Consider the following 24398-nt stretch of genomic DNA (forward strand, 5'->3'; position numbering starts at 1 on the left):
ACTGTAACCTGAATCATGCGTGAACCGTGTCTTGTTGCAGCTAGACCGAAATAGAGGCGGAACGGAGAGGGGATCAGTTTTAGGTCAGTTTGTCCCTCAGCCTGTGCTGTGGGAACGTGCTTCTAGAGAAGGAGAGAGGCATCTGTCTGGTTTTATCTGTCTGTGTAAATGTTATTATGATTATTGATTATTTATACTTCGGGATGGGTCTTCAGTTGGTATATACCAAGAAACTCGAGGTCTGATCTGCAGAAGCAGTAGTAAAGTAGCCTTAGGTTTGATTAGAAAAGGTGTAATAGACAATAGTATTCCCAGGACTTGCGATCCAGCAAGTTTGGAGGACTTCCTCGGTTATCTCCCTGGTTTCTAAAAGCAACCCATAAAATGGAAATCTGCCCTGTGAGCTCAACCAGTTCAGACCCACCAAGAAACCTCAGAATGACATCTCAGCACCTCCTGGAGTTCTGAGAAAAATCTGGAGGTGTGGGCCGGCAGATCCATTTGTGCCTTCTGCTTTTTTGTTAAACCAAAATACTCGGTCTAGTTTTATGAAGTTCCTGTCTTGATCCCTCCAAAGGGATTCCCACAAAAGAACTGTTCAATGAAGCTACATCACTGGTCTGGACTGGAGAGAGTACACTCAGCCCTTCATGGGGTGAGGACAGCTGCTGCCTTGGAGTCCCTTTCTGACCTCCGAGCAACAGAATTTGTTGTGAAATCTATTTTAAATGTCCAGCAAAGCAGTAGCTTAATGCAGTTGCCAAACAGAACGTGATTTTTGATGTATCATCACTCAAAACTTGTGAAATTCCTGTCCTGCTTCAGAGTAGATGCTAGTACTGAAGCTGGGGAAGGTCGGCTTGAGGACAGGACACAGGTTTTTTCCGGGTGAAACTAATTTAAACACAAGCCACTTGCCTGACTCCTACATCTGTCCTGTTACTAATATGCCAAACGTACTAACTATTTAGGAACAGCTTGCTCTTTCAAAATGTGTAGTGTGCTTGGTTGGAGGGGTATTTTTGGGTTTTGAAGCAATTTTATCGTGTCTGAGATGCAGACAGGCTACGCTTATGTCACAATAAGTAACTGAAGCAGTTTGACCCATCTCTTGTGAAGAGTAGAACAACGTCTGCGTGAGCAGCACAGCTCTCCTTCGCAGCTCTCTTCCTTCTAAGCAATTTTAGAAGCGTGCCCGTCCGTAACACCACAGAGCTGTGCCTCTGCCCACACGCACCTACGCTACGTGTTGACTCAACAAGTAGGTCTGACCCTCAGCTCTTAGGAGGAGAGGCTAAAGTTAGATAAGCTGTTAGTATTGTCACCGTTACAACTGCATTGCTAAGGGTCCTACTGTACTGAGCGTTGTGCTGATGCCCCCCAGAAGGCATGGCCTTCCTCTGTTGCCCTGCAAAGGAGTGCATTTTTCTCAGCAGATGCTTTTAACCATTTCACTGCAGCAATAAATGTGCCCCAACAGGAATGTATGAACACACCAGTAATGCCCACGAGCATTTCATGCCTCTAGTCCTGAATGCCTATGTGCAGGTTACTACAGGCACCGTGGGCTCACTCCAAGCCATGAGTCAAGATGAGTAGCCCGCTGCCCACAGCTGCCCATCAGTTCCAGCTGGCGGGGATATTGCTGCACCCTTCCTGCGGCATGGGACCAGGCCCTGGCCTCACGTAGCCACTCGCTTGTCTGGAGGTGTAGTTTTTTTAAGAACAAAACAAAATAGTTGGCATCCTGCGTGTAGCCACTTTCCCCTGGGAGCAGAGCCCAGAGTCAAGTGTGTGGGTCTGTGACCAAGTGCAGAGCTGGCACAGGGTGGATTCGGTCCTATAAAAGCTGGTGGGAACAATGGCCTCTCCTGAGTGACCTGCAACTGCCCGTGAACTCTGTGGCAAGTCTGGGTGGTTGGAGTGATGGGTGTCATCCCAGCGTGCGATGCAAATGCAGAGCTGCTGGCGAGGGTCTGGGCTCAGGCGGAGGGACGGCGGCTGTGCCGCGGGTCCCGTAGGCGTAGGAGGTGCTTGGGTACAGCCCGTCCTGCGTGTGCATTCACACGTGTCCTCTGCGTTCCTCTCTTCTCCTCCAGGCTTATGCAATGATGCTGTCCCTGTCTGAGAACGCTCCCCTCCACACGTCCTCCCAGAGCTCCCTGGGTGCTTGGTTGGACATGGCAGGAGCAGCTTCAGAGTCGGGGACTTTTAACCCCATCAACCACCTCTGAGAGGTCAACAAGGCACTGGCCAGAGTCCAAGCGAGGAGGCGGTGGTGCTGCCATTATCCTAGCAAAAATCCCAGCAAGCAGAAGATGGATGAGAGGGCCTCAGGGAGTCGTCTGGACTTTTGGCTGAGAAGGAAACTTGTCGCACCCGACCTACGAGTCCTGCGTTTTATATCTATCCCGAGTTTTCATTCCTAATTTATCAGAATGAACCTCTCCAGAACTGGATAACCCTGATGCAGCCCTAAGATTTCACAGTCTGTAGGAATAGCCTGAGCAAGACAGGAATTGCAACAGTGCAATCAAACCTTGGCCCCTCTAACGTCACAAACCAGTACCACTGAGCCAGTAACGCCTGCGTGCAAACGAAAGCTTGAAACCATTCAGTAGCGTTTCCTTTCCGTTCAGCCGAATAGTGAAGTGATGAGGAAAGAGCCAGGTGAGACCTATCCCTGGTGCAATTCTGCCACAGCCACTGGAGTTATACCAGGGAAGGGTAAATTCAACCCGTTTCATTGACCCCCAAAAGAATCTGAAATTCTGTGCTCCCGCAGAAATACCGTCCTGTCCTTCGTTCCCAGCGAAACACCCTGGCGCAGCGCAGAGCTGCTGGACCGCGTTCCCTGCAGCCGTGGTGCGCCCCGTGCAGTGTCCCCGTGGAGAAACCTTCAGCCTGGAGCGCTGCTGAGGTTGCGGTTGTTGTTGACATATCATGCAAATATGTGGTTGGCGGCCATCGGCTGTGCCCCGAGCGCTCTTCTGTCCGTGCCAGCGCTGCCAGGTTGAGCGCTTCCTGTCCTGGCTACCGCCCGGGAGCCCAAGCTGCTGCTTGGCCTCGAAGCATCCGGAGCATTTGAGGAAAAGCCACGCTCTGCAGCTCTGCCGGGGGGGACGGTGGCAGCGTGCCCCGCCACGGAGCTGCTGGAAGTGCTGGGACCTGTCTGGGCAGAGAGTCTCGGGGTGAATCCTGACCTGGAGAGGTGCAGCCGTGCGTGGGAACGCGTGTGCGGTGGGCGAGCCTTGCCTTCCGAGGGCGCTTCGCACACCTCTTCGAATGCATCTCCCCGGATCTTTTAGAGTGACGTCCTCTCGGCGTTGGGAATTGTGGCAGAAGTTTCTGACTCGTGCCCTTGTTTTGGTATGCTGGATGTTGCTCATGCAAAGCACGCTGCTGTTTGGCCTAAAATTGGAGCAGAAAGATGAAAAATTGCCTTGCTCAGCAGCCTCGGGGATCCAGCCCCTCTGTTCAAGCACGTAGCTAAGGATCAAATTGTGTCTCTGACTCTAAAATTGCTCGCAGATATTTCATGAGTGATTTTAAATCACTTCAAAGTCTCATCTTCTTTGCTGATACAAAGCAGCCTCCAGAAATACCGTGATGTTTGTGCTATTCTGCATTGCAGTAACAGTCTGCTGCCGGAGCCGCGGTTTTGCAGGTAAAGCTGGATTACGGAATAGCCAGGAAAGGGATTAGACCTTGCAAAGGGTGACGCTGGCTACACAAATCAGGGTTGGAATGTGTGTCCTGAGGATTTTCTCATTACAGCATCTGAAAATGAGAAACGCCGAGGCCCGGACTGCTCCCACCACCGAGCACACCCGTGCCCGGGCACTCTGCCCGCGCAGGGCTCGCGGCGAGCGCCCCGCGCCAGCGGAGCCGAGGGGGACTTTCCCCATTGATCCTTGAGAGTTTGGTGCTGGGTGTGCTTCCCGTAAGGACTGTACCAGGCAATAACTGCTTGCAGGACGGGGTTAGTGGCTGATTTCAGAGAGGCAGCGCGCGGCGGTCGGTGTGTCTGTCTGTAAACACTTGCTGTGCGCGGCCCCTGCCTGCTCGGTGGGGAAAAGAACGGACGGAGGCTTCTGTGCCGGGCCGGTGCGGAGAAACACGACAGCGAAGCCTCGTTCCAGCGTGCTAAAACAAAGGAAACAGCTACTCCAATATGAAGCGGAGGTCGTGTTGGGAACGAAACCTTTGCAACCCACTCTTGGCACCCAAGAGCAGACGCGCAGCTGGTTTTGGGTAGCCAGGAGCCTCAGAGCATCCGAGGAGGAAAGCACCTGGGGTTGCTTTGGTACAGGAGGAACAGAAGCTATATAAGCAGCATCAGCGTGTTTTCCAAGAAAATTTACCCTTCCTTTTTGGTTTTCCACAATGCCCTGTGAAAGTGCCCAAGGCTCTGAAACCACCGGTCAGTGTATCCCGAACTGCTTCACCTGTTTGCACAGAGCTCTCGGGCAAACGGAGCCCCAGAGCCGGCGGTGCCAGGAGAAACCAGGCTCTGCGACGGAGCTGGGCCCTCCCCGTCCCAGCACATCTGCCTCTGCTGCTGCCGCAGTGCCGCCCTGCCCGGGCACTTGGCCTTTAAATTATTCCCACAGGGGCCAACTGAAAATAATAAAAGAATTGTTTCTTTTCCTGATGGAATTTATTTTAATCTGTATATAACTTGTAATTTTTTGCTAATTCTTTTCCTATTTTATTTCTTCCTTAACAGTATTTTTTGCATTAGAGCTCATTCTTGTGAAGAAATAATGTTAATATAAGTACGTAGTGAAGGACCAAAATTGTGTCTCTAAGGTTGTGTGTTGTGTGATTGAGAACCAGGGAGCAGGAAGATTTTGTCCACGTGCCAAACGGCCCTGATCCATCCCGCCAGTCTTGCTGCCCATTCTCCAGACAATCCCAGGGTTTGTTCCGTCGGCCTTGGAGCGACCGCCGCGTTCGACGAAGGTTTCGGTGTATTTCGTGGCCGGTCGGGAAGCAATGGCAGCTTCCACCCGCTGGGACTGTCCGGCCCTGCGCGTTCCCAGGCGTTCCCACAGGAGAGCACAGATCGGTCCCATCCCATCACGGTGTGCAAGCCTGCGCCGGGGCTCCCGGAGTGTCTGCTTGGAGCAAACCGTACGTCTGAGCATCTTTGCGATAGGGAGCGCGGCACCGCCCGCCCCGTCGGAAGGAGGTCGGTGGGTGATGAGTGGCCACCTGCTCTGACCCGCTGTGGTGCTGGTCCTTGAAGCCGTCTCGGAAGAGGTTGGCATCCCGCTCCTCGGTGTGAGGTCCCGGAGCAGCGATGGGAGCCGGTCTGCAAAACCCGGGCCAAGTATTGAGAAACGCAGGTGCCACTGTGGGGATTTACGTGGGGTGTCTGTGGTGTCCCCTTCGTGTCACAGCCCCTCCGGCCGCCGGGTTGCTCCCTCCGACACATGGTTTGGCGGCAGCGACACCGGCTCCGTGGCGGGGCCGCTCCGCGCTCCCCGCGGCTCTGCCGGGAAGGGCTGCTCCTGCGGCGCGGAGCTGGCCAGCGGCAGGGAGGTACCATCCAGCCAGGGATTAAGGACGTTAAAAATACAGGTTTTAAAATCATGAAATGATTTTTTCCTTTTTGTGTTTCCTCATTCGGTTTTCTTCCCGTTTTCTCTAGCTAGTGCCTCTGTTGTAGGATCTCCCAACTCCTCTAATTTAGCACTGATTACAAGTTTTAATTTTTCCACAGTTAAGATAAATAAACAGAAAGCCTCACTGAGTCTCTATTTATCTCGTAGCTTTCATTCAATTGCACTTGAAAGGTCTTGCAGCTCAGAGCAGATGTTGGGGTTTGGATTTGCTGTCGCAGACAAAAGCAAACCCTTCTTTGGAAGGATGTTCCCGAGAGGTGCGGGTGCCGAGGAGGGTCCTGCTGTCAGAGCACAGTTTGCTTCCCAGCCTTCCCCTTGGCATCAGGGAGCCGTGGAGCATCCGGCACCGCTAACGCCGTGTGCTCAGGAACCGCGGTGCGGCCGGCAGCGACTGGCACGTGGGCTGCCGTTTGCTCGGAAGCCAGGGCACCCCGAGGTGGCATTTAACCCGAGGATCTTTGCGCAGGGTCTATTTATTAAAAGTAGTTTCACATCTCATAGCCATATTGCCGCAGCAGCAGGGAGGAGAGAACGGGAGAAGCGCCGCGAGTTTGTTGTGTTGCCAGCGAAGGCGGCAGCAGCCGGTCGACGGCCCGTGGCCGCTCCGGGCACTTCGGCGCTGCCAGAGCGAAGCCGCGCTCAGGAGGGTCCGTCCTTCTCCGGAGCGTGACCCTGACTGCGGGTAGATCTTTCTGCCCGAGCTCGTTTCGGAGAAGATGGGTCTGATGCACGTGCGGTCCCTTCTCTTGCCGGCTCGGAGAGCGGCCGTCAGTGCCGGCGCGCGTCGCCGCAGCCGATGCGGAAAGCTGGAGGTGCGGCGGGGCGGCCGTGGTGCTGAGCGTGGATGCGCCGGGTCGCCACGCTGTCGGACGCAGGCGGGCGATCCCGCGGGGCGCGTGCCGTGGAATCGTGTCGCGTGCCGGCCGGCTCCGTCGCGGTCGCAGCAGAAGCGAGCTGACGCGCCGGGCTCCGCGGCGGCACCGCAGCCAAACCCAGCGGCGGCCGACAGCAAAGCACCAACGTGGGTTCTGTCTCGCGTCGAAGAGCCGAGGGAAGCTTCCCGGTCCTCCCTGGTCAGCACTTAGACCTTCCGTAGGCGTTCCTGCACAGGGCCTCTTCTCCACTTTGTCTGAAGCATTTCGAAAAGCACTTGCACAACGACATGAACGCGTTAAAGCATCAAAGCACTGGATTGGAGCCCCCCTCCCCTCAGCCCATTTCAGTCTACTGACTTACATTCGATTTTTACGTGCTGTATTGTGTGTGTGTGTGTGTGGCGGGGAAGGGGGGAGCGTCGAGGCGGAGGAACCTGCCCGCTTCTGCCCGCTGGAGAAGGGGCCGGGAGCAGCGCGGGCGACGGACGGGCAAACCCCTCTGCTCCGGGGCGACGGTCAGTAGTGTTTTTCACGAAGCCATGAGACTTTTTCTCTGTAGTGTTGAGTGATACTGTGATTAAAATGTTATTGAATGATTCCGAGATTATTTTTTCTCTTTCTTCTGTCGTTGATTCTTATTACCACTTTGGAAAAAGAATGAAAAATGAAAAAAAAGGCAGCTTTGATTTCCAAACGTGCAATTCACATGTGAACAAAGTAATTCTGAAAGTAATTCTCAATGTATTTTACATTCTCGTTGCTCTCTTCCAAGCGAGAGGTGTTTTGCCCTGATGTCATTTCCAGCCTGCAGAAGATGTAATTTAAAACATATATATATTGTGCTTGCAAGAATCATAAATCTGTGCATCCTATGTCATTCCTTTTCCCATTGTTACGTTATGGATATGATTTAGGTTTGTTTGTTTTTTTTTTCCTTTAGAACTGTATAGTGTTTTTTAAATCAATTGTAAATGTCTGGTTTTCATATAATGTTTAAAAAACATTGAGAAAGAGGATGGTGCTTGTTCCATATCATTCTTGATTGTATATTGCTTCTGTTATGTTTATAAGTAAACTGTGCATGACTTGTGTTTAGCAGTCATTATTGTGTCTGTTTGTGAAATTTTTATTAAAAAGAAAAAAATTCCGTAGATGCACTTATTGTATATGTGATTAGATTTTGCGTCCGAGGCTAGAAGCCTTGAACTGCCAAGGAAGAAGAAGAAAAAAAAAGAAGCGGTGGCAGTTATTAATTAATATGAAATCGCTTTGTTTGGGAGCATAATGAAATAAGAGATATGAAGTGTAGAAAATAATTAAACAAGCGATTTTACAAATTTCATTTTGATGCTTGTGATAAAAGACAAATGTACTTGTGTAGAGAAATTCCTCTAAAATAATGAATAGAAAAAGCTGATTTTGAGGTTAATGCTGTAGAATAGGAATGTATACCAAATGTAATCTTTCCAATGCTACGATGAATTTATACATGAGATTGATATGCAATAAACCTGTGTGCTTTTATAAGCAAGGGTCCCGTGAGCTTTTTTCCTGGGCAGAGCGACCGGCACGCCGGTGGGCTGTTTGGACGTGTTACTTTGCGAAAAGGTGAGTTGTCACGGCGTAGCATGGACACAGGGAACGTCATGGAAATGGGAAGTGGTCCAGGAGCGGTTTGAGGGTGTTTGATGGGAAGAAAGAGTCTGATGAAAAATTGGATCTCAGAATGTTTATAGTCAGCAAAAAACACAGCTGTTATTCCTCCTCTTCCCAAACGGCTCAGGGGCCGAAGGAGACCCATCCCATGCCTGTTCTGCTCCGCATCCTGCAGGATGGTCGCGGGTTCTCGGCAGGTACTGGGGCACCCACGCGGCCCCAGCAAGGGTGGTGGGTGAACGGACAGCCTCGGCGGGACGGCGCAGGGCTGACCACCTGCACCGTGAGGCACCTGGCGCTGGCAGAGCACGTCCCTCGGGAATGACACGGCGTAACGCTAACGAGCCCTCGCCACCGCTGCGGTAACTGTGGTCTGATGTTTTATGTGCTTGGGTTTGTAATACTCAAAAGAGCTTCACAAAAGGAGATGATGGCCACCCCTCCTGCTGCCAAGGTCCAGAGCCGTGCCTGCCGTCCACCGAAGGGACACAGCGTTCCCGCTGGGAAGTTTGCACTGGGAAGAACGAGAAGGTTCTGGGGTGGGGGAACGGGTTAGGAGGAAGAATTAGTGAGCTATCTAAAAATGTCAGGAATATTTCCCTTCATCCAGGAGCTGAGCGCTAGCGAACCATCGAGTGATAGCGGTCAGATGTTCCAGCGGGGGCCCTGGGAGCACAAATGACTTGAAAGCAGAGGCTTTGAACTAACAACGCGCATTACAGACCCGATGAATGGTCTCTGCCTCAAAAAGTCATTCATCGTCATCAAATGATGGGATCCTACGTATGGCATAATAGCCCTTCCCTGGAGTTTGCCGGGTAAGGGTTTCAGTCTTAGCTGAACTCTTGAGTAGAAGCCCCTCTGCCCCTCTGCGACGGCTGAGCAACCTTTCTCCTTATTAGCCCCGGAGGGAAAGGGAAAAATCTGTCGGAGAAGAAAGCTCTGATAATGGAGCGATTGTCAGGCAGGGCTGCGAGAGCAGAGAACAGAGTCTTTTAAAAGAATATTGCTGACAAGCGGACTTTGTCTTCCAGAAAGCACTTGAGATTCACCATAAACTGGCGAGAAAAAGGCTCCATTTTTATGGGGGGGGGATCAGAGTGGGGGGCAAAAGAGAAGGTCAAGGAAAAATCTGTTCCCAGTGAATAACACAGAGCGCTGTTGAGCCTGGGCTTACTGGGTGGCTGTCCACAGCCTGACCCTTCCATCCCCTCTGCCCCGGTGGCTGCCCCTCAGAGCCCGTGGGGTACCAAAGCACCCGGGACTGGGGCTTTATGCACCCGGAGGGACAGCCCGGGGTTCCGTGTAACCACCACAGACTTACGCTGCTGCGGGAAGCCTTACACGAGCCTTTGGGACGGAACAGTCCCCGGCCTGCTAGGAATAACGGAGTGGCTGCTGCTGCTGGCCAGGCCCTGGGGATAACTGGAGCACGGCAGTTTGTCACCCGGGAGCACGAGAGTGCCAAATAACCGTGTAACCTCCGGTGACCTGGGTGGGGAGGCGTTGGGGAACGGTGATGCCGAGGGGCTGGGAGAGGAGCACCGTGCAAACACCTGCCTGGAGAAACGTCAAGAAGCAGCAAAAAATGATCTTTGGTTGAGTTGAGTTAATTCTTCATCCCCGTTAAGTCCTGGACCCCGGGACGGCTCGCAGAGCTCTCCGCGACGCCGGTACCGGCTGCCGGCACCTGGACCCGCGGCTGAGCCGTCCCCGCTCGGGGCAGCAGCCTCCGGGACCCCGCGGGACGCCCGCCCCGAACCGGCGCATCCGGCCGCCGCCGCACCGGGCGAGAGGGGCGGGCCCGGCCCGGCGCTGTCCCGCCCCGGGGCGGCCCCGCGCCCGCCCCCGCCGCCGCGCCGCGCTCCGAGGGGCGCAGGTAGGTGCGGGCGCTGCGACGGGACCGGCCGCCTTCCGTGCGGGGCCCCCGGGAGGGACCGGGACCGGGAGCGGGAGCGGGGCGGGCGAGAGCGGCGCCCCCGGGCAGCAGCGCCGGGCGGGCGCGGGGCTGCGGGGCGAGCGGCTGCCGGACGTGCTCCGGAGGAGGGGGCGGAAGAGCCCGGCACAGCCCCGAGCAGGGGCCGGGCCCCCGGAGGAGGCGGATCCCGGCGCCGGGAGCGCCTCTTCCGCGGAGGGGGAGCGGGCAGCGCCGGTGAGTAGCCGGAGGCTCCGTCCGCCCGCTGTCCCGGCTGCGGCGGCGGTCCCGGGGGGTCGTTGCGCGGTGCCGGGCGCGCTCTGGGCAGGGGCAGAGCGGCGGGGGCCGGGCGGGTGCCCCAGCGTGCCCGCGGTGCCCCCGGAACGGGGCACGCTTATTCCCCGCTGTTCGGGCTGGTGCTCAGGGCCGGGAGCGGGCGAAGGGCAGAACGTGGCGCTTGGCTCATGGCAGGACAGCTGGCAGCCCGCTGGCCGAGGGGCGTGTGTCCCCCACCCAAGGACAGGAAAAGCAGCAGCATCTCCATTAACGAGCTCTTGTCGATGGGTCTGTTTTGTCCTTCTGCCAGTCATCTGGCACAGGGAAATACCTTCAAGTCTGGGTTTGTGTTTCCTGCTCCGTGGCCTTGGAGAAGGAGACGGTGATGGCGTACAACGGGAGCTCAGCAGAGAGAAATTAAACCCAAGTTTTTCCTCAAATTATGTAATGGGGTAGGCAGTGGGCGTTAAATGCTCCGTCAGGTGTTTGTTCTGTAGGTACACGGTGCGCGGCGTGGCACGGAAGGTGACGATGAGTAAGCTTAGCCCTGAACGAGGAGCTGTAGGGACGGGGCAGGTGTCTCTGCGGGCGCTGTGGAGCTGCTCCGCCGAGCGCTCGGGGACAAGGTACGAGCTCGGAGCGGGACGGGGCTCGCGGCGAGGCACCCGCCAGGTTCTTCACAGCACCTCAGCCTGGGGAAGGGGGAAGCCAGGAAGGCGAAGCCTGGCCCTGGGGGCTCAGGCTGGTGGCACCCCTGGTCCCGGAGGGGATTGAGAGGGGGCACAGAGGGGTGGCACAGGAGAAGTGGGGCTCCGGGCCTGCCCCGGCTGCTCGCTCAGCTGCGAGCCTGCCTGGTGCCTGCTGCATGGTCCGGCTGCTCCTTGGCACCTGGCCACATCCTGCCCTGCTCTGCCTGGAGCAAAGCGTAGGCTTCAGGAGCTGCCAGTCCGGCCCCTGCAGCCCAAGAGAGGTGTGCGGGCGGTGACAGAGAAAAAAGTAACCTTTTTTCTCAGGCCTGGGAAAAGAGAGACCTGGGAAAGTGGAGGCTGGGTCCTGCCAAACCGTGTGCTGACCACTGCTAAGCATAAATGCCCTCTGCCTTACTGGGAGGTGTTCAGCTGTCTGTCTGTCTCTCTGCCTTACACAGCTCTCTGGTTCCCTGTGCCGCCGTCATGTCCCGGAGCCCCCCTGGCAGCTCTGTGGATGACAAGACCTTTCTTCTGGAGTACCGATGCCACCCCGTGCGGCCGGAGCCCCCCAGCCCAACGTCCGCCCCCGGGAAGTGCAGCTCCGCCACAGCACCCACCACCACCTCGCTCTCGGCAGTGGGCTCTCCCACCTCGGCCGAGCCCCGCCGCATCGTCCTCAGCACGGACAGCCCAGCTGCGCTGAAGTTGGGAACCCAGCAGCTGATCCCCAAAGGTTTGGCTGTCTCCACCAAGGCCAAGAACATCCCCGTCCGGCACCAGAGCTTCGGGGCAGCTGGGCTGAGCCGGGAGCCCCTGGGCCCGGATCATCCGAAGCGGGCATCCGTCCCCAGCTTCTCCCTGGAGATGGAGGTGGAGGATGATGGTGGGGGGGCCCTCAAGCGCAACCTGAGGAACATGTCCTACCGCACTGCCATGAAGGGTCTGGGCACGGAGCCGGAGCCAGTGAACGCCATGCCCTCACTGAAACCCGTGTCAGAGGAGGGCAGCACCCTGCCTGCCCACAGCCCTGGCAGGAACAAGGTGAGTTTTGTACCCACTCCCACCCAATTGCTCTCAGGTGGGGATCGAGCCCCCACTTTCCTGGTGACGAGCTGCTGCTGGGGGATCTGCAGAGCCTTTTCCATGCAGCTCATGTCGGTTGTGGAGCTGCGTGAGCCCAGTGTGGAGCTGGTGGGGCTTGCTGAGCCTGGTGACGTCACCTGTGCCCTGGGAAGCCTCCGTGTCACCAGCAGATGCTGTAGGTTCTCGAAGAGCCCAGAAATACCTGACACAGCTTTTGTGGGGAGCATAACTGGCTGCTCCATGGTCCCCATTTGTTGGCAGGCGGCCGCGGGCATGTTTGCGGGGTGGGGACGGCCGGGAGCGCGGCTCCGAGGTGGCGGTTGGTTGTACACAAACATGGGTGAAGCAGGGCTGGGGAAAGGGAGACTCCGGTGCAGGCAAAGTCCAGGTGTGAGACAGGCAGATGTGAGAGGCAGCGGCAGGAGTGCAGAATGGTTGAGATGGTGACCCCGATACGGCAAGGTGAAAGCTGAGTCACTTGGGTAAGGCAAACAAAAGCTCAGACAGAAATCGGGCTGAAAGAACAGGGCGGTGGTGGCTGACCGGCCGCCCAGGCAACTTCTCCCCGTTCCTGAAGGAGGTAAATGCTTCCCAGGCCCACAGGAATCCCGTAACTGCAACGTGTTCTCCTTTTCTTCCTCTTGCAGAGAACCTTTGGGCGGAGGCGGGTGCAGAAGCGTGGTGGATCCTTCAAGGACCGTGAGTGCTGCCTCTCGTCTTCCCGAGGGCTCTGGCTTCCCCCACCTTGCATGGCACCGGGCGCTTCTCAGCGAAGCAGAGCCCTGGAATTCCCTTTGCCAGTGTGCTGCTGCCTGTCCCCGGCCTGGGGCGATCGCTTTGGCCTCCGGTTCCTCCCCTGCAAGAGGAGCGTTGCAGCTCTGCTTCCCTGCTCCCTGGGGCGGGATGAAGCTCAGGCTGCTGCTGTGCTCGCACCTGGAGCGCTCCCAGCTTTGCTTGCTCCAGGCAAACACAGGAGAGCTGCGCACGGCTGTGGGAAGCTGTTGGGAGCAGGAGCTGTGGGTTAACTGGTGCGAAGTCCAGCCGTGGCGGGGAGTGCTGGCCCTGGCTCGCCGGCGCTCCTGGCAGGGCTCTTGGCTGAGGGGTGAGGCAGTGGTGGGAAGGGAAGCACTGGGAGAGGCTTTGCTGACCTCGTGCCTCTTGCTCTGCAGAGCCCCGGCTGTACCAGGAAATCCGTGAGAGAGGTCTGAACTCCGTCAGCCATGAGTCAGATGAGGATTTGCTGGAGGAATTCATCCCAGAAGAGCCGTCCCCTCCGGATGCCGCTATCGTGGTGCGGAGCTATCGCCCGGCGCAGGTGACCTGGAGCCAGCTCCCGGAGGTAGGGGCAGCAGCCCGGCCTCGGGGGTCCGAAAGGGGACACGGGCTGCTCCCGCGCTCGTGATGTGCAGTGGCCACAGCTGCGTGTGCTCTCAAAGCCCCTGAGCTGCCAACCATGCTGTGAGCGGATAATCCTGCAGCTTTAGGCTTTGCAATGGGATGTTCCAGGGCTGTCCAGCCCTGGCTGGCACACGCGGGTTCCCGTCCAGGCTCGTTGGGATGCCAGTGGAACTGCCGTCGCTGTGCTGGCGAGGGGCTCGCCCGCAGCCGGGGGAAGGCAGGTGGGATGTCGGGGGGACCCACATCGAGCCCCGGCCGGAGCCCCGGCCGCACTAGAGGGCGTGCAAGGACCGCCGGTGGCTCAGCCCGGCCCCTCGCCCGCAGGTGCTGGACGCCGGAATCCTCCACAGGATCAGTCCCGAGGAGCGCAAGAGGCAGGAGGTGAGAAGGGCCGGAGCGCCCGCAGCAGCGGGGATGCGGGTGGCGGGGCAGGGAATCAGCTCTGGGTGCTAGTGGGAAATAGCCACTGGAAGGAAAAACATCTTAGGGCTGTGACTTACTGGTGGGTGAAAGCCCTGAAGCACGCTGAAGTGTTGGCGTAGGCCAGGCAGTGCAGCGGGTGAGGGAACGCTTGTCGGAGCCAAACGTTTCCAGTGCCAACTGAACGTAAATAAGATACAGCGAGTTTTAATTCACGGCCTCGTTTACCCAGTAACAACCCAGTTTGTGTTGCTCCCTCTTCACTGCCCTGCGTTTTCAGGCCATGTTTGAGATCATCACTTCTGAGTACTCCTACATGCACAGCCTGAGCATCCTGGTGTGCCACTTCATGAGGTCGGAGGAGCTGAAGGGGACCATGAACCCGATGGAGCACCACCACCTCTTCTCCAACATCAGTGACATCCTGACCATCAGCACCAGGCAAGTGGGGCCGTCGGCGTGGGGTTGGGACCAGGCCTGGAGGAGCTGTTCTGGAGCTCCGTTTATTTGCTGTGTAAAAACAACCATCCCTTGGATTTGTTGGGGGTACCTATTGCCCTTCATCCTAGTGCCTGGTGTCGTGGCACATACCGCTGCAGCATCCTGCGCTGTCTGCCGCTGTTACATGCTCAGGACCTGAATGTCTAGTGGAAGATGGTCTGTTACCCTGGCACCCATTTGTTTTTAATGGGTTATAATGGTGGTGCTCAGTCATGCGGCTGCAATCGCACACCAAAAGCTGGCTGAGCCCCCGTCCCCGTGCCTGGGACACTCCTGTTTGCCTGGAAACTCCTGCTCGGGTGTCCTGGTGCTGCCACGATGGTGGTGCCTCCCTTTGCCTCTGGGATGGTGAGACGGGCAGGTGGAGCTGGTAGCACCTGGGAAGAGCACTGGGGAAAAGTTGCAGTGGGAGCACTGTTGGACACACGTCTGTTCGGTTTGTCCAGCCCTGATGAGTCACGTAGTGAAGTTATTTGAAATTCTCTCCTTAGCTTCTTCGAAGACTTAGAGAAGCGACACCAGGAGAACGTCCTGATTCCTGACATCAGTGACATCGTGGAAGAACACGCCTCGAACCGCTTCAGCCCTTACATCAGCTACTGCTCCAACGAAGTCTACCAGCAGAGGACACTTCAGAAGCTGCTGTGAGTCCTACGGGCGCTCGGGGCTGGCCCTGTGCCAGGGGTCCCTGGGCACCGGGCTGCCGGCTGGCTGCAGACAGGGCAGGCAGGACCGGGACTGGGACCGACGCGCGGCTCCCGCGGGCCCTGGTTGTTTCCCTTCCCCGAGGAAGGCTGTCTCCTTTCGGAGCAGAGTTTGACTTCTAGACCTCGGAGTGTCTGTGTCGGGTGATTTGGACATGGTTTGTGTTGTGCTGTGGGAAGGGTGAAGGATGGGGATAAGGGGGGGGAATGCAGCCGTGTACTGAAGCCAGATGGGTCTTGCCACGGTCACTAACACATGTGTGGTGTGGTAGGGACACATGTGGGGGCTGTTCATCTCCAGATCATACTGGTGGAATGGATCAAGTGTGTGTCCGCTGTTGGTACATCTGTGGCTTCACCCACCTTTTGGTGGACTCACCATCTCTAGGTGCTTTTCCATCACCTGTGACCAGATCAGTCCTCCTTCTGCCCCAGCGCTGCGCTCAGCAGCTGCCGTTGAGTGCCAGAGGCAGTGCCACCGCTGCGCGCCACTCCTCATGCATGGAAAACTGCTGGGAAATCTTGATGAGTGAAGAACAGAGTTAACTGAGCTCTCTTCTCCTGTTCCAGAACCACAAATCCCTTATTTAAAGAGACCTTGAAACAAATTGAAAGGAAACCAGAATGTGGAGGCCTGCCAATGATATCGTTTCTCATTCTCCCTATGCAGAGGGTAACGCGGCTTCCTCTGCTCTTAGATGTAAGTCAGTCACACGGTGGCATTGCTGGCACCTCTGAAGAGGTGACTGTTATACCCTTCGTTGGTGTGCTGAGCCCGGCACCGCCTTCCGCGTGGCCTTCCGTCCCCCTGGGAGCCGAGGCCGGGATGTCTGAGCCGACGTTGAGGGTTTCGATCTGGAGTGATCTGCTCCTTGTGGGTGTCAGGTGGGCAGCTCAAAGCATCGTGAACAACACGTCACGTCCCAGCCCCGTCCACCCGAGTGACCTGAGGTTCTTCTGCGCCCCGTGCTGTGGCTGGATGCCCAGGGTGGGATGGCACAAGCGTCCTGCTTGAGTAGTGCTCAGTTGGTTGGGAGGGGAAAGCACGGTTAAACCCTGCTTGGACCGCCCGCCCGTCCCGCTGCCCGGCTGACCGCTGGGCACGGCTCCAGTGCGTGCCGCATCCCGACATCCCAGCGACGTGGGTGACGCACGGTTCTCTGTCTTGCAATATCACTAAAGCCTCTTGTCCTCAAATTCTAGACCGTCTGTCAAAAAACCAAAGCAGGCACTGCCGCGTACGGAGCTGCTGCCAGCGCTCTGAAAGCCATCAGCAAGGTGAGGCCCTGCTGCCCGCTCTCCTCTCCGCTTTCCTCCTTCCGACGCCGCTCCGGCGCGCTGGCCCCGAGCCCGCCCTTCTGGCCACTCCTTTTCCCTCCCTGCAGCGATTCACTTGGGATTGCTCTGCTCCAAATAGCTGCTGGATGTACACATCTTCCCTCTTGCTCACCTTTTTCGCCCGATCTTGTTTTTCCCTTTTTCTTGTCATCTGTTCTTTCCTCTTTGGCCCATCTTCCGTCCTTCCCTTCGGTTCCATGAGCGCTGTCCCTCCTCAGAACCTCCCTCGAGGTGACAGCAAGCGACAACTCTTACTTGCCTCAGTTTTTGGAGATTTAGGCAAAGAGCAGTGAACAAAGCAACGAGCAAAGGGCAGTGGAGCGAAGCCGTGAGCACCAGCCCGCGGGAGCCGTGCGCTGTTCGTGCTCCCATGTCTCATCCGTCTGCTTTCCCGTCTGGCTGTCGCGCAGGGATTACGCCGCGGGGATTACGGCCGCCGAAGCGGCTCTTCCTTTTGTCCCGCTGCTGACCGGCCCTTGGCAACGCGCTCCTGCCGCGCGCGGTCTGTCCCGCTCGCTCCTCCGGCAGGGCACAACATCCGTGCCGCCGCGCTGTGCCACACCGGGCTGCCCGTCCCCGGGCTGGAGGGGGTCTGGCAGCCGTGGCGGCTGGGGGGGGGGCCACACGAGGGCTGGGTGCCTGCGTGGTGGAGCTTCCGTCTTCCCCTCTCGTCCAGCCTCTGCTCTTCACCTCCCTCTTCAGATGATTAATTCTTCCTCTTCGTGTCGCTCCTCGGTGAAGGTCGGTTTGGGGCGGTTTCGCTTTGGTCCTCCTTCAGGCAGAGGAAATGTGCTGTCTCTCTCCTGGACATCTCTCGTGGCAGGAGAATCTCAGGCTCCAAACCTTTCCCCAAGCCTGGCTTGAATCCAGGCTGTTCCTGCTGGTCAGGGAAGCAGAGCAGCTGCCTGAGCCTTCGCCGGCAGCGCCGGTGCGGAGGACGGTGGGCTCAGCGTCGCCCTGTTCTCCGCTTCCCTCGCCGTGCTTTTTCTGTTCCAGCTGGTCAAGAACTGCAATGAGAGAGCTCGTGCTATGGAGAGGACAGAGCAGATGTACACCCTGCAGAGACAGCTGGAATTTGGAAAGAAGAAGGTGAGGACTTGTGGAAGTGGTGGGGGGGGCAGAATCTCCTGGGATGTGCTGTTAGAGCGGCCCGTCCCAGGGCAGCCGTTGTGCCCTGCTGCTGCCGCCGTTCAGGGGGCCGCGTCTCCGGGCACGCTGGCACGGGGTGCACAGCTGCTCCGCTTCCCCGCCTCCCTCCGGAAGGTCTCCTGGAAAAGGCGCTTTGATGTGTCCACCCCCACTGACCCCCGAGGCTGCCGCGGGTCCGGGTGCACCTTCTCCACTTGGTTTTGCCCGTCGCTTGTGAGACAGGGAATAAGTCAGGCTTCCCTTGGCTCCGTTTCAGCCTTTCCCGCTGACTTCTGCTTCCCGCTGGCTGCTGAAGCGGGGGGAGCTGTACCTGCTGCTGTCAGAGGAGGCTGGCATCTTCCGCCGCGGCGCCGGCAGGCTCTGCTACCTCTTCTTGTTCAACGACGTCCTGATCGTAACCAAGAAGAAGAGGTAAGGCTCGGGGCGGGGTGGCCTTCCTTTCCCTGGAAGAGGACTAGAGGGATTAAGATCTCAATCTCCCAAGCCGGTGGGTCCACAGAGCCATGTCCCACTCCGGGCATCAGCCCACATCCTCACTGTGACGGTGGTGCCCACGGAACGTCACCTGCCGGGGCTCTGAGCCGGTGCCGGGTGGCTGCACGCGGCTGAGGTGCCCATCCTGTCTTTGCCGCAGTGAGGAGAGCTACACCGTCATCAACTATGCCACGCTGGACCAGGTCACGGTGGAGAAGGTGGAGAACGCGGAGCCACCTTCCCCTCCTCCCGGCAAGAGCGGGAGCGGCAGCACGGCCCGCGGCGCGGCCGGCGGGCACCTGCTCCGGGTGGTGATGGAGAAGGACAGCGAGGGCCGGCGGGAGGAAATCGTGCTGTCAGCGGAGACGCTGTGAGTGGCCAGGGGGTTTTCCTGGGGTGGATGTTCTTGCTTGTGGGATAAACTGGTGCCCTGGGAATCCCCCGGAGCACCCTCTGCCTCCCCTTGCTCTGATTTCCCTTGGAATTCCCAAATAACGCTTCCCTGTGCAAATTAAGGAAGCGGTTGGGTGATGCGTCCTACTTGTGGAGCATCTTTACGTTGAACGCTCTGAACGTGATGTTTGTTCAGTCTGACTTCCTTTCCTGCTGGGATGTTCCCAGCTGCTGCCGGCCACGCGGACGCCATCCCTATGGCTCGCTCTGTAATTCAGGCTTTCCCTCTGCCAGGAGCGACCGGGCGCGGTGGATTGCTGCGCTGATGCACAGAGAGAAGGAACAGCCCAACGCGACTCCCAAAGGAGGTAACGGCATGGTGGGGCCGGGCTGGGAGCTTCACTGGAGCCCGAGGTTTGCAGGCACCGGCGTTTGGCCTGTTCTCTGCTCCGGCTGGAGACGGCGCTGAGGACATGTGGAATGGAGGGGAGAGCTCAGGGCACGGCGCCTCGCTCCTCAGGAGCTGCCTCCCGTGAAGTTATCTGTCACGAGGAACCTTAGATAGGTTTCTTGGGAGGCACAGTGACATTCCAAGAATGCCTCAGGCTGTCCATAAGAAGAGATTCAGTCTCTGTCCTCTGCTTGGAGGGGCAGCAGGATTGATGCAGGGAGCTCCAGGCCGGGCTGGAGCAGCTCGCCCAGCACTGGGTGGGCACCACTGAGCACGGGCAGTGACCACACGCGTCCAGCCGTGCCGTCTCACCGGGCCCTGCTCTCCGCTGTCCCCCGCTGCAGAGCTGAGCCAAGTGGAGATAACCCGCACGTACCTGGCCAAGGAGGCGGACGAGATCTCCCTGCAGCAGGCTGACGTCGTCCTGGTGCTGGCTGAGGAGGACGGTACGTGGCGGGGAGCGGTGGCCGGGAAAGGCTTGTCCTAGCTGGAGCTATGGGGTGGGGAAAGCTGCAGTGATGCCAGTGCACTGGAATTTTAGCAATTTCCAGAGGGTTCCAGGAGGCCGTAGCCACCGGTGGGGGCCACGTCCCTGGCTGGTGCCATGACCCAGCAGATGACAGCAGGTCCCCAGGGGTGATGGAGGTGGCACTCCCTGGGTGCCTCCAGCCAGCACCTCCGCGGACGGGGAGCAGTGCAGCCATGGCCCTTCCTCTTGGCATGACCAGCTCCGTTCCTCCCCTAGGCTGGTGCTGGGGCGAGAGGCTGCGGGACGGCGAGAGGGGCTGGTTCCCCCAGTCCTGCGCGCGGCAGATCACCAGCCGCGCGGCCGTGGAGTGCAACGTCCGCCGGATGGAGCGGCTGCGCGTGGAGACCGACGTGTAGGCGGGCAGCCGGGGAGAGCCGCCGCGTGCAGGACACACGTCCGGGCTGCACAGAGCTCTGCCGGCTGAGCCCGTGGCGAGGAGGGAGCGGGAGTTCCTGTCTGCTGGAATCGCCTTTGCCTCGAGCAGTCACAGGCGCCGGAGCTTTTTGTTCAGGAGCGGCCGTGGCAGCAGCTCATGAATGGGAGACCTGGCGGCTGCTGACGGCGACGACCTGGAACGGGCTGGAAGAAGCAGCCGAGGTGTTGGCTGGAGTCGCAGAGGCTGCGGCCGCGCTCTGGGCTGCGGAAGCGGCTGGTGCTGCCGGAGTTGTTCTCCTGGAGGCAGCTGGAGGGCCGGGAACGGCCGCTCCGGGCAAGCGAGCCAGGAGCGTGAAGCGAGTGATGCCGCAGCTCCCGGCTGCCTTTCCTGGCTCCCATGGTGGGCAGGGGGCTGTGCCAGGCAGAAGGTGGGGGGAGCTCAGTTGGGAACCCCCCCTCGCACCGCATGGAGGGGAAACGGCAGCGCTGATTTCGGGGTGAGGCGGCTCCGGGCGCTGTCTGGCTTCAGAGTCACGGGCAGCGGGGTTGTAGTGTGTCCATTCTGATTGAACTGTCAAAGGCTTAATTGGATTAACAATAAAATCCTGGATGCTGATGAAATGTGGTCTCCTTACCCAAAAGGGAGCGCGCGCCATGGCAGCAGCACGGGTGGGTCCCTGTGTTTGACCCGTTCTCGGTGATGGGCGTCCCCGAGCGTGGCAGCTCCACGTCACATAGACACCAAGGAGCCACATTTTCCCCCTCTGAGCTCTAAAAAAAGCTTCCATCTGCTGGCAGCAGCGCTCTGGCCACTGCTGCTTCTCCTGCACATCGCGGGAAACAGCCTCCAGAACAGCCCACCGAAATCTGCCGCGTGTGTCAAGTGTAACTGACTGAGACACAAGACAAACAGGAACTCAGTGACGCTTTCTGTTCATTTTTCTGTTTATTTCTCTTAACTGTGGGACAATTAGGATTTTTCATCAGTGCTAAATTAGAAAGGGATCTAAAAAGAGAGACACCAGCTGCATGAAAACAGGAAGCAACAAACTATAAGAAATATGAACAGGAAAAAAAAATCACGATATAAAAAATACAGGTGCAGAGTTGCTGCGTTCCCGTGCTCGGATGTACGGTTTACTCCAAGCGGATACGGAGCTGCAGCTCAGCTTTCAGCAGGGGTGGGACAGGACCCATCTACCCCGATGCTCAAGGCCGGGTGACATTTCCGTGCTCTCCTGGAGTGGGGCCATCGGGGCTGAGGGCTTCTGGGGGAGACATGGGGGGTGGCATCATATCCAGCACGGTGGCATCACTTGCTGGTGGCTGCACCCGACAGCTCCCAGGGCTTTAGGTGGCACGTGCTCGCCCTGCGGAGGACTAGGAGCACGCACGGGGAAGGGGCCACTCGCTTTGCGGCTGCGACTGCTTCCTGACCGGCCACGAAATACACCGAAACCTTCGTCGAACGCGGCGGTCGCTCCAAGGCCGACGGAACAAACCCTGGGATTGTCTGGAGAATGGGCAGCAAGACTGGCGGGATGGATCAGGGCCGTTTGGCACGTGGACAAAATCTTCCTGCTCCCTGGTTCTCAATCACACAACACACAACCTTAGAGACACAATTTTGGTCCTTCACTACGTACTTATATTAACATTATTTCTTCACAAGAACGAGCTCTAATGCAAAAAATACTGTTAAGGAAGAAATAAAATAGGAAAAGAATTAGCAAAAAATTACAAGTTATATACAGATTAAAATAAATTCCATCAGGAAAAGAAACAATTCTTTTATTATTTTCAGTTGGCCCCTGTGGGAATAATTTAAAGGCCAAGTGCCCGGGCAGGGCGGCGCTGCGGCAGCAGCAGAGGCAGATGTGCTGGGACGGGGAGGGCCCAGCTCCGTCGCAGAGCCTGGTTTCTCCTGGCACCGCCGGCTCTGGGGCTCCGTTTGCCCAAGAGCTCTGTGCAAACAGGTGCCAGGGCTGGGCTCGGGCAGGCTGGTGGCCCAGGAGCCCCGGGCCCCTGCCGGGGCTGGGGCGTTCCCCATTGCTGCTGGTGGCAGTGAGGCTTTGCCGTGACTCCGCACCTGCTGCCCACTGCCTTGCCCCCATGGCAAGTGATAATTCACCGTAAAAGACCACTGCAAATTCAAATTAAAAAAATAAAAAGTTCAAGTGAGGTGGTACTTCTACGGGAGGCACGATGTCGGGAGAGCTGGGCGCGTTCTGACCGTGCCATCATACAGCTCCCCATAAATAGTGCTGCATAAATACCCAGTCTGGACCGTACTGCCAGCCCCTCCTCAAGCCCAGCACCCAAAACCAAAGGGCAGCAATTTGCCACGAGCTGTCGAAGTCTGCTGGACAGAAGCGATGGCTTCTGGACGGTTCCTCTGGTGCCCGGCCAAGAGCGTGTGCCGGTGCCAGCATGTGCGCCCCCACGGTGTGCCCGGCACCAGCCTGTGCCACCGTGGCGAACTGGTGATGCTCGGTGCTTCAGCCTCGCTCAGCTGGTGCCCAACACAGCGGCACTGTGTGTCCGGCAGCGAGAGCCACTCCAGTGGCTTATGAACACGGTCGGGAAATGGGTCGTGGGCTTCTTTGGGTGGCTGCTCCGGCAGCTGCGGGGTCTAGTGCTCGACTGGCTGGAGCCCCTCCTGGGGCGGGTGGTGACCCGGTGGGTGCCAGGGGCTGCACAGCTGGAAGGGAACGTGGACAGGTCAGTCCTTGCTGCGTGCCCCGTGCCGGCTGCGGGCAGCCCGCGGCTCGGGAGGGGGGGATGCTCTGGGGGAGGCACGAGCTGGGAGCGCCGGCCCCGTCCTGCGCGGTGCGTGTGCGCCACTCGTCGGGGTCCGTCACTGACCTGGGACCAGGGAGGGGTGCTCAGCCGGCGGCAGACGAGGCGCTCCACCTGCAAGGCAAGTCGGACCGTGCTGCCACCTGTCCCCGCAGCACCGCACCCACAGGGCAGTGCCAACAGGTTCAGTCGCGGTTTGGGCAGACCGAGGTGTGCCCTTTTCCACCGTGGCCAGTGCACAGGCTCATTTCGTTCCAGTGTGCCCAGGAACGAGCGGATTTTGTGTCCTGGCTTTACCACGGGCACATTTGGGGGCTGACTGCCCAACAGCTTTATTTTTGGGGCACTGTCAGCACGCAGCCTGCGGTTCTGAAAAACTTCATGACAGCAGAGGGCCTTGGCAAGAAGCAGGTGCTGCACTGCGTTACTGGGTTTAGCTGACAGCTGCCACAGCCAGCCCGCCACTGCACGGCCACCACCACACCCCCCGCAGCAGCTGCTTTGGCATCCGCTCCCCCCTGCTGCATGTGGCTGTGGCACTCACCGTGGCACTGCGCCTGTCCCTTACCTTCCTGGCACGTCGGCCCCATGAAGCCGCTCAGGCAGAGGCATCGGCCGTTCCGAGCGTGGCAGTGGGCGCTGCCGGGGGCACAGCGGCAGGGCAGGTGGCAGTCGGGGCCGTACCTGGAGGGGCGGCAGTCTGGGGAGGGGCAGAGCGGCGCTGAGGCTGCTGCGGGTCAGCTGAGTCCGCGGCTGAGCCCAAATCCCCTGGCACTGCCTCCCAGCCCGCCCTGAGCCCAGCGATGGGACATCGGAGCATCCCAAGGCCAACAAGGTGCTCCTTCTGCCTTTGACTCCAGCCAGCTAAATACAAGGGCACTGGGGGGGGCATTTGTCTGGCTACAAATAGAGGCTGGAGAGGTGACTACCCGTGTCCAGATGCCCTCCTACTCTTCGGGGGGACACACATGAAAAAGAAAGTCTCCTTCCATACGAATTCAGCTCCAATGAGAGGGATTTTGCATGTATTTTAGGACAGGGCTTCCAGCCTACTGCAATGCCCCCCTCGCACGGTCCCCCCATCACCCTCCCGAGCTGAGGCTCGGCTCACCTGAACCACACTTGGGGCCGGTTTTGCCCGGGGGGCACAGGCAGCGGCCCGTGGCTGGGTCGCAGGGGGCATTGCCGAGGCAGTCGCAGAGCTGCTGGCACCCCTCGCCGTACGTTCCGTCCTCGCAGCCTGTTCCGAGAGGTAAGATACGGCACACGCGCTACGAGACCGCGCCGCGGGATCCCGCCCGGCTCCGGGCAGGCCGGCGGAGGCCGGCGGTGGCCGCGGTACCTGTCTCACAGCGCTCGCCACCGAGCCCAGCCGGACACTGGCAGCGGCCGGTGGCTGGGTGACAGCCAGCTCCGTGCTCACAGTCACAGCGCTCCCGGCAGCCGGCTCCGTGGAAGCCCGGGGGACAACCTGGGATGGGTGGAGAGTGTGTTAAAGCCCGGGTGAGCCGTAGGCAGCCCCTGCAGCAGAGCGGCCGGCAGCACGCCGCAGCGAGCCTTTCCCGCGGAGAAGCGCCCAAAGGAACGCGGATGCTGCAGAGCGCTGCGTTGCAGCCCCGAAGCGTTCGCTCAGCTGCCCGACACCGAGTGGTGCCACGGTGCCGTGCCCGCCTGGCTGCCTTTGAACGGCACCCCCGGATCCAGAGCGCTCACACCCAGAGAGCAGGAATTCCCTGGCAACTT

At 58.5% G+C, this 24398-nt stretch overlaps 3 protein-coding genes across 3 annotated transcripts in view; 2 read left to right on the forward strand and 1 right to left on the reverse strand.

Moving 5' to 3' along the window:
* The window catches only part of PRDM16 (PR/SET domain 16), a 204461-nt gene extending 202227 nt beyond the window's left edge, over positions 1–2234 (forward strand). Inside the window, exon 17 of the mRNA XM_086625512.1 lies at positions 2100–2234. Coding sequence (XP_086481638.1) covers positions 2100–2234 — 135 coding nt within the window. The remainder of the gene's footprint in view (positions 1–2099) is intronic.
* Positions 2235–11524: 9290 nt separating this feature from the next.
* Positions 11525–19837, forward strand: ARHGEF16 (Rho guanine nucleotide exchange factor 16). The gene is made up of 14 exons (XM_086625782.1): positions 11525–12082; positions 12772–12823; positions 13294–13463; positions 13847–13903; positions 14223–14383; positions 14935–15087; positions 15718–15847; positions 16351–16425; positions 17482–17574; positions 17891–18045; positions 18269–18478; positions 18796–18869; positions 19297–19398; positions 19698–19837. Exons 1-14 carry the CDS (start codon positions 11525–11527, stop codon positions 19835–19837), a joined length of 2130 nt encoding a protein of 709 aa, XP_086481908.1.
* A 151-nt stretch (positions 19838–19988) lies between these two features.
* Positions 19989–24398, reverse strand: part of MEGF6 (multiple EGF like domains 6) — a 37332-nt gene continuing 32922 nt past the window's right edge. Inside the window, exons 30-34 of the mRNA XM_086625513.1 lie at positions 23998–24126; positions 23767–23895; positions 23224–23355; positions 21189–21369; positions 19989–20268 (exon numbers count right to left, since the gene is read on the reverse strand). Coding sequence (XP_086481639.1) covers positions 19989–20268; positions 21189–21369; positions 23224–23355; positions 23767–23895; positions 23998–24126 — 851 coding nt within the window. The remainder of the gene's footprint in view (positions 20269–21188; positions 21370–23223; positions 23356–23766; positions 23896–23997; positions 24127–24398) is intronic.

This window comes from Tauraco erythrolophus, chromosome 23, assembly GCF_009769465.1.
Source record: "Tauraco erythrolophus isolate bTauEry1 chromosome 23, bTauEry1.pri, whole genome shotgun sequence".
Taxonomy (NCBI): domain Eukaryota; kingdom Metazoa; phylum Chordata; class Aves; order Musophagiformes; family Musophagidae; genus Tauraco; species Tauraco erythrolophus.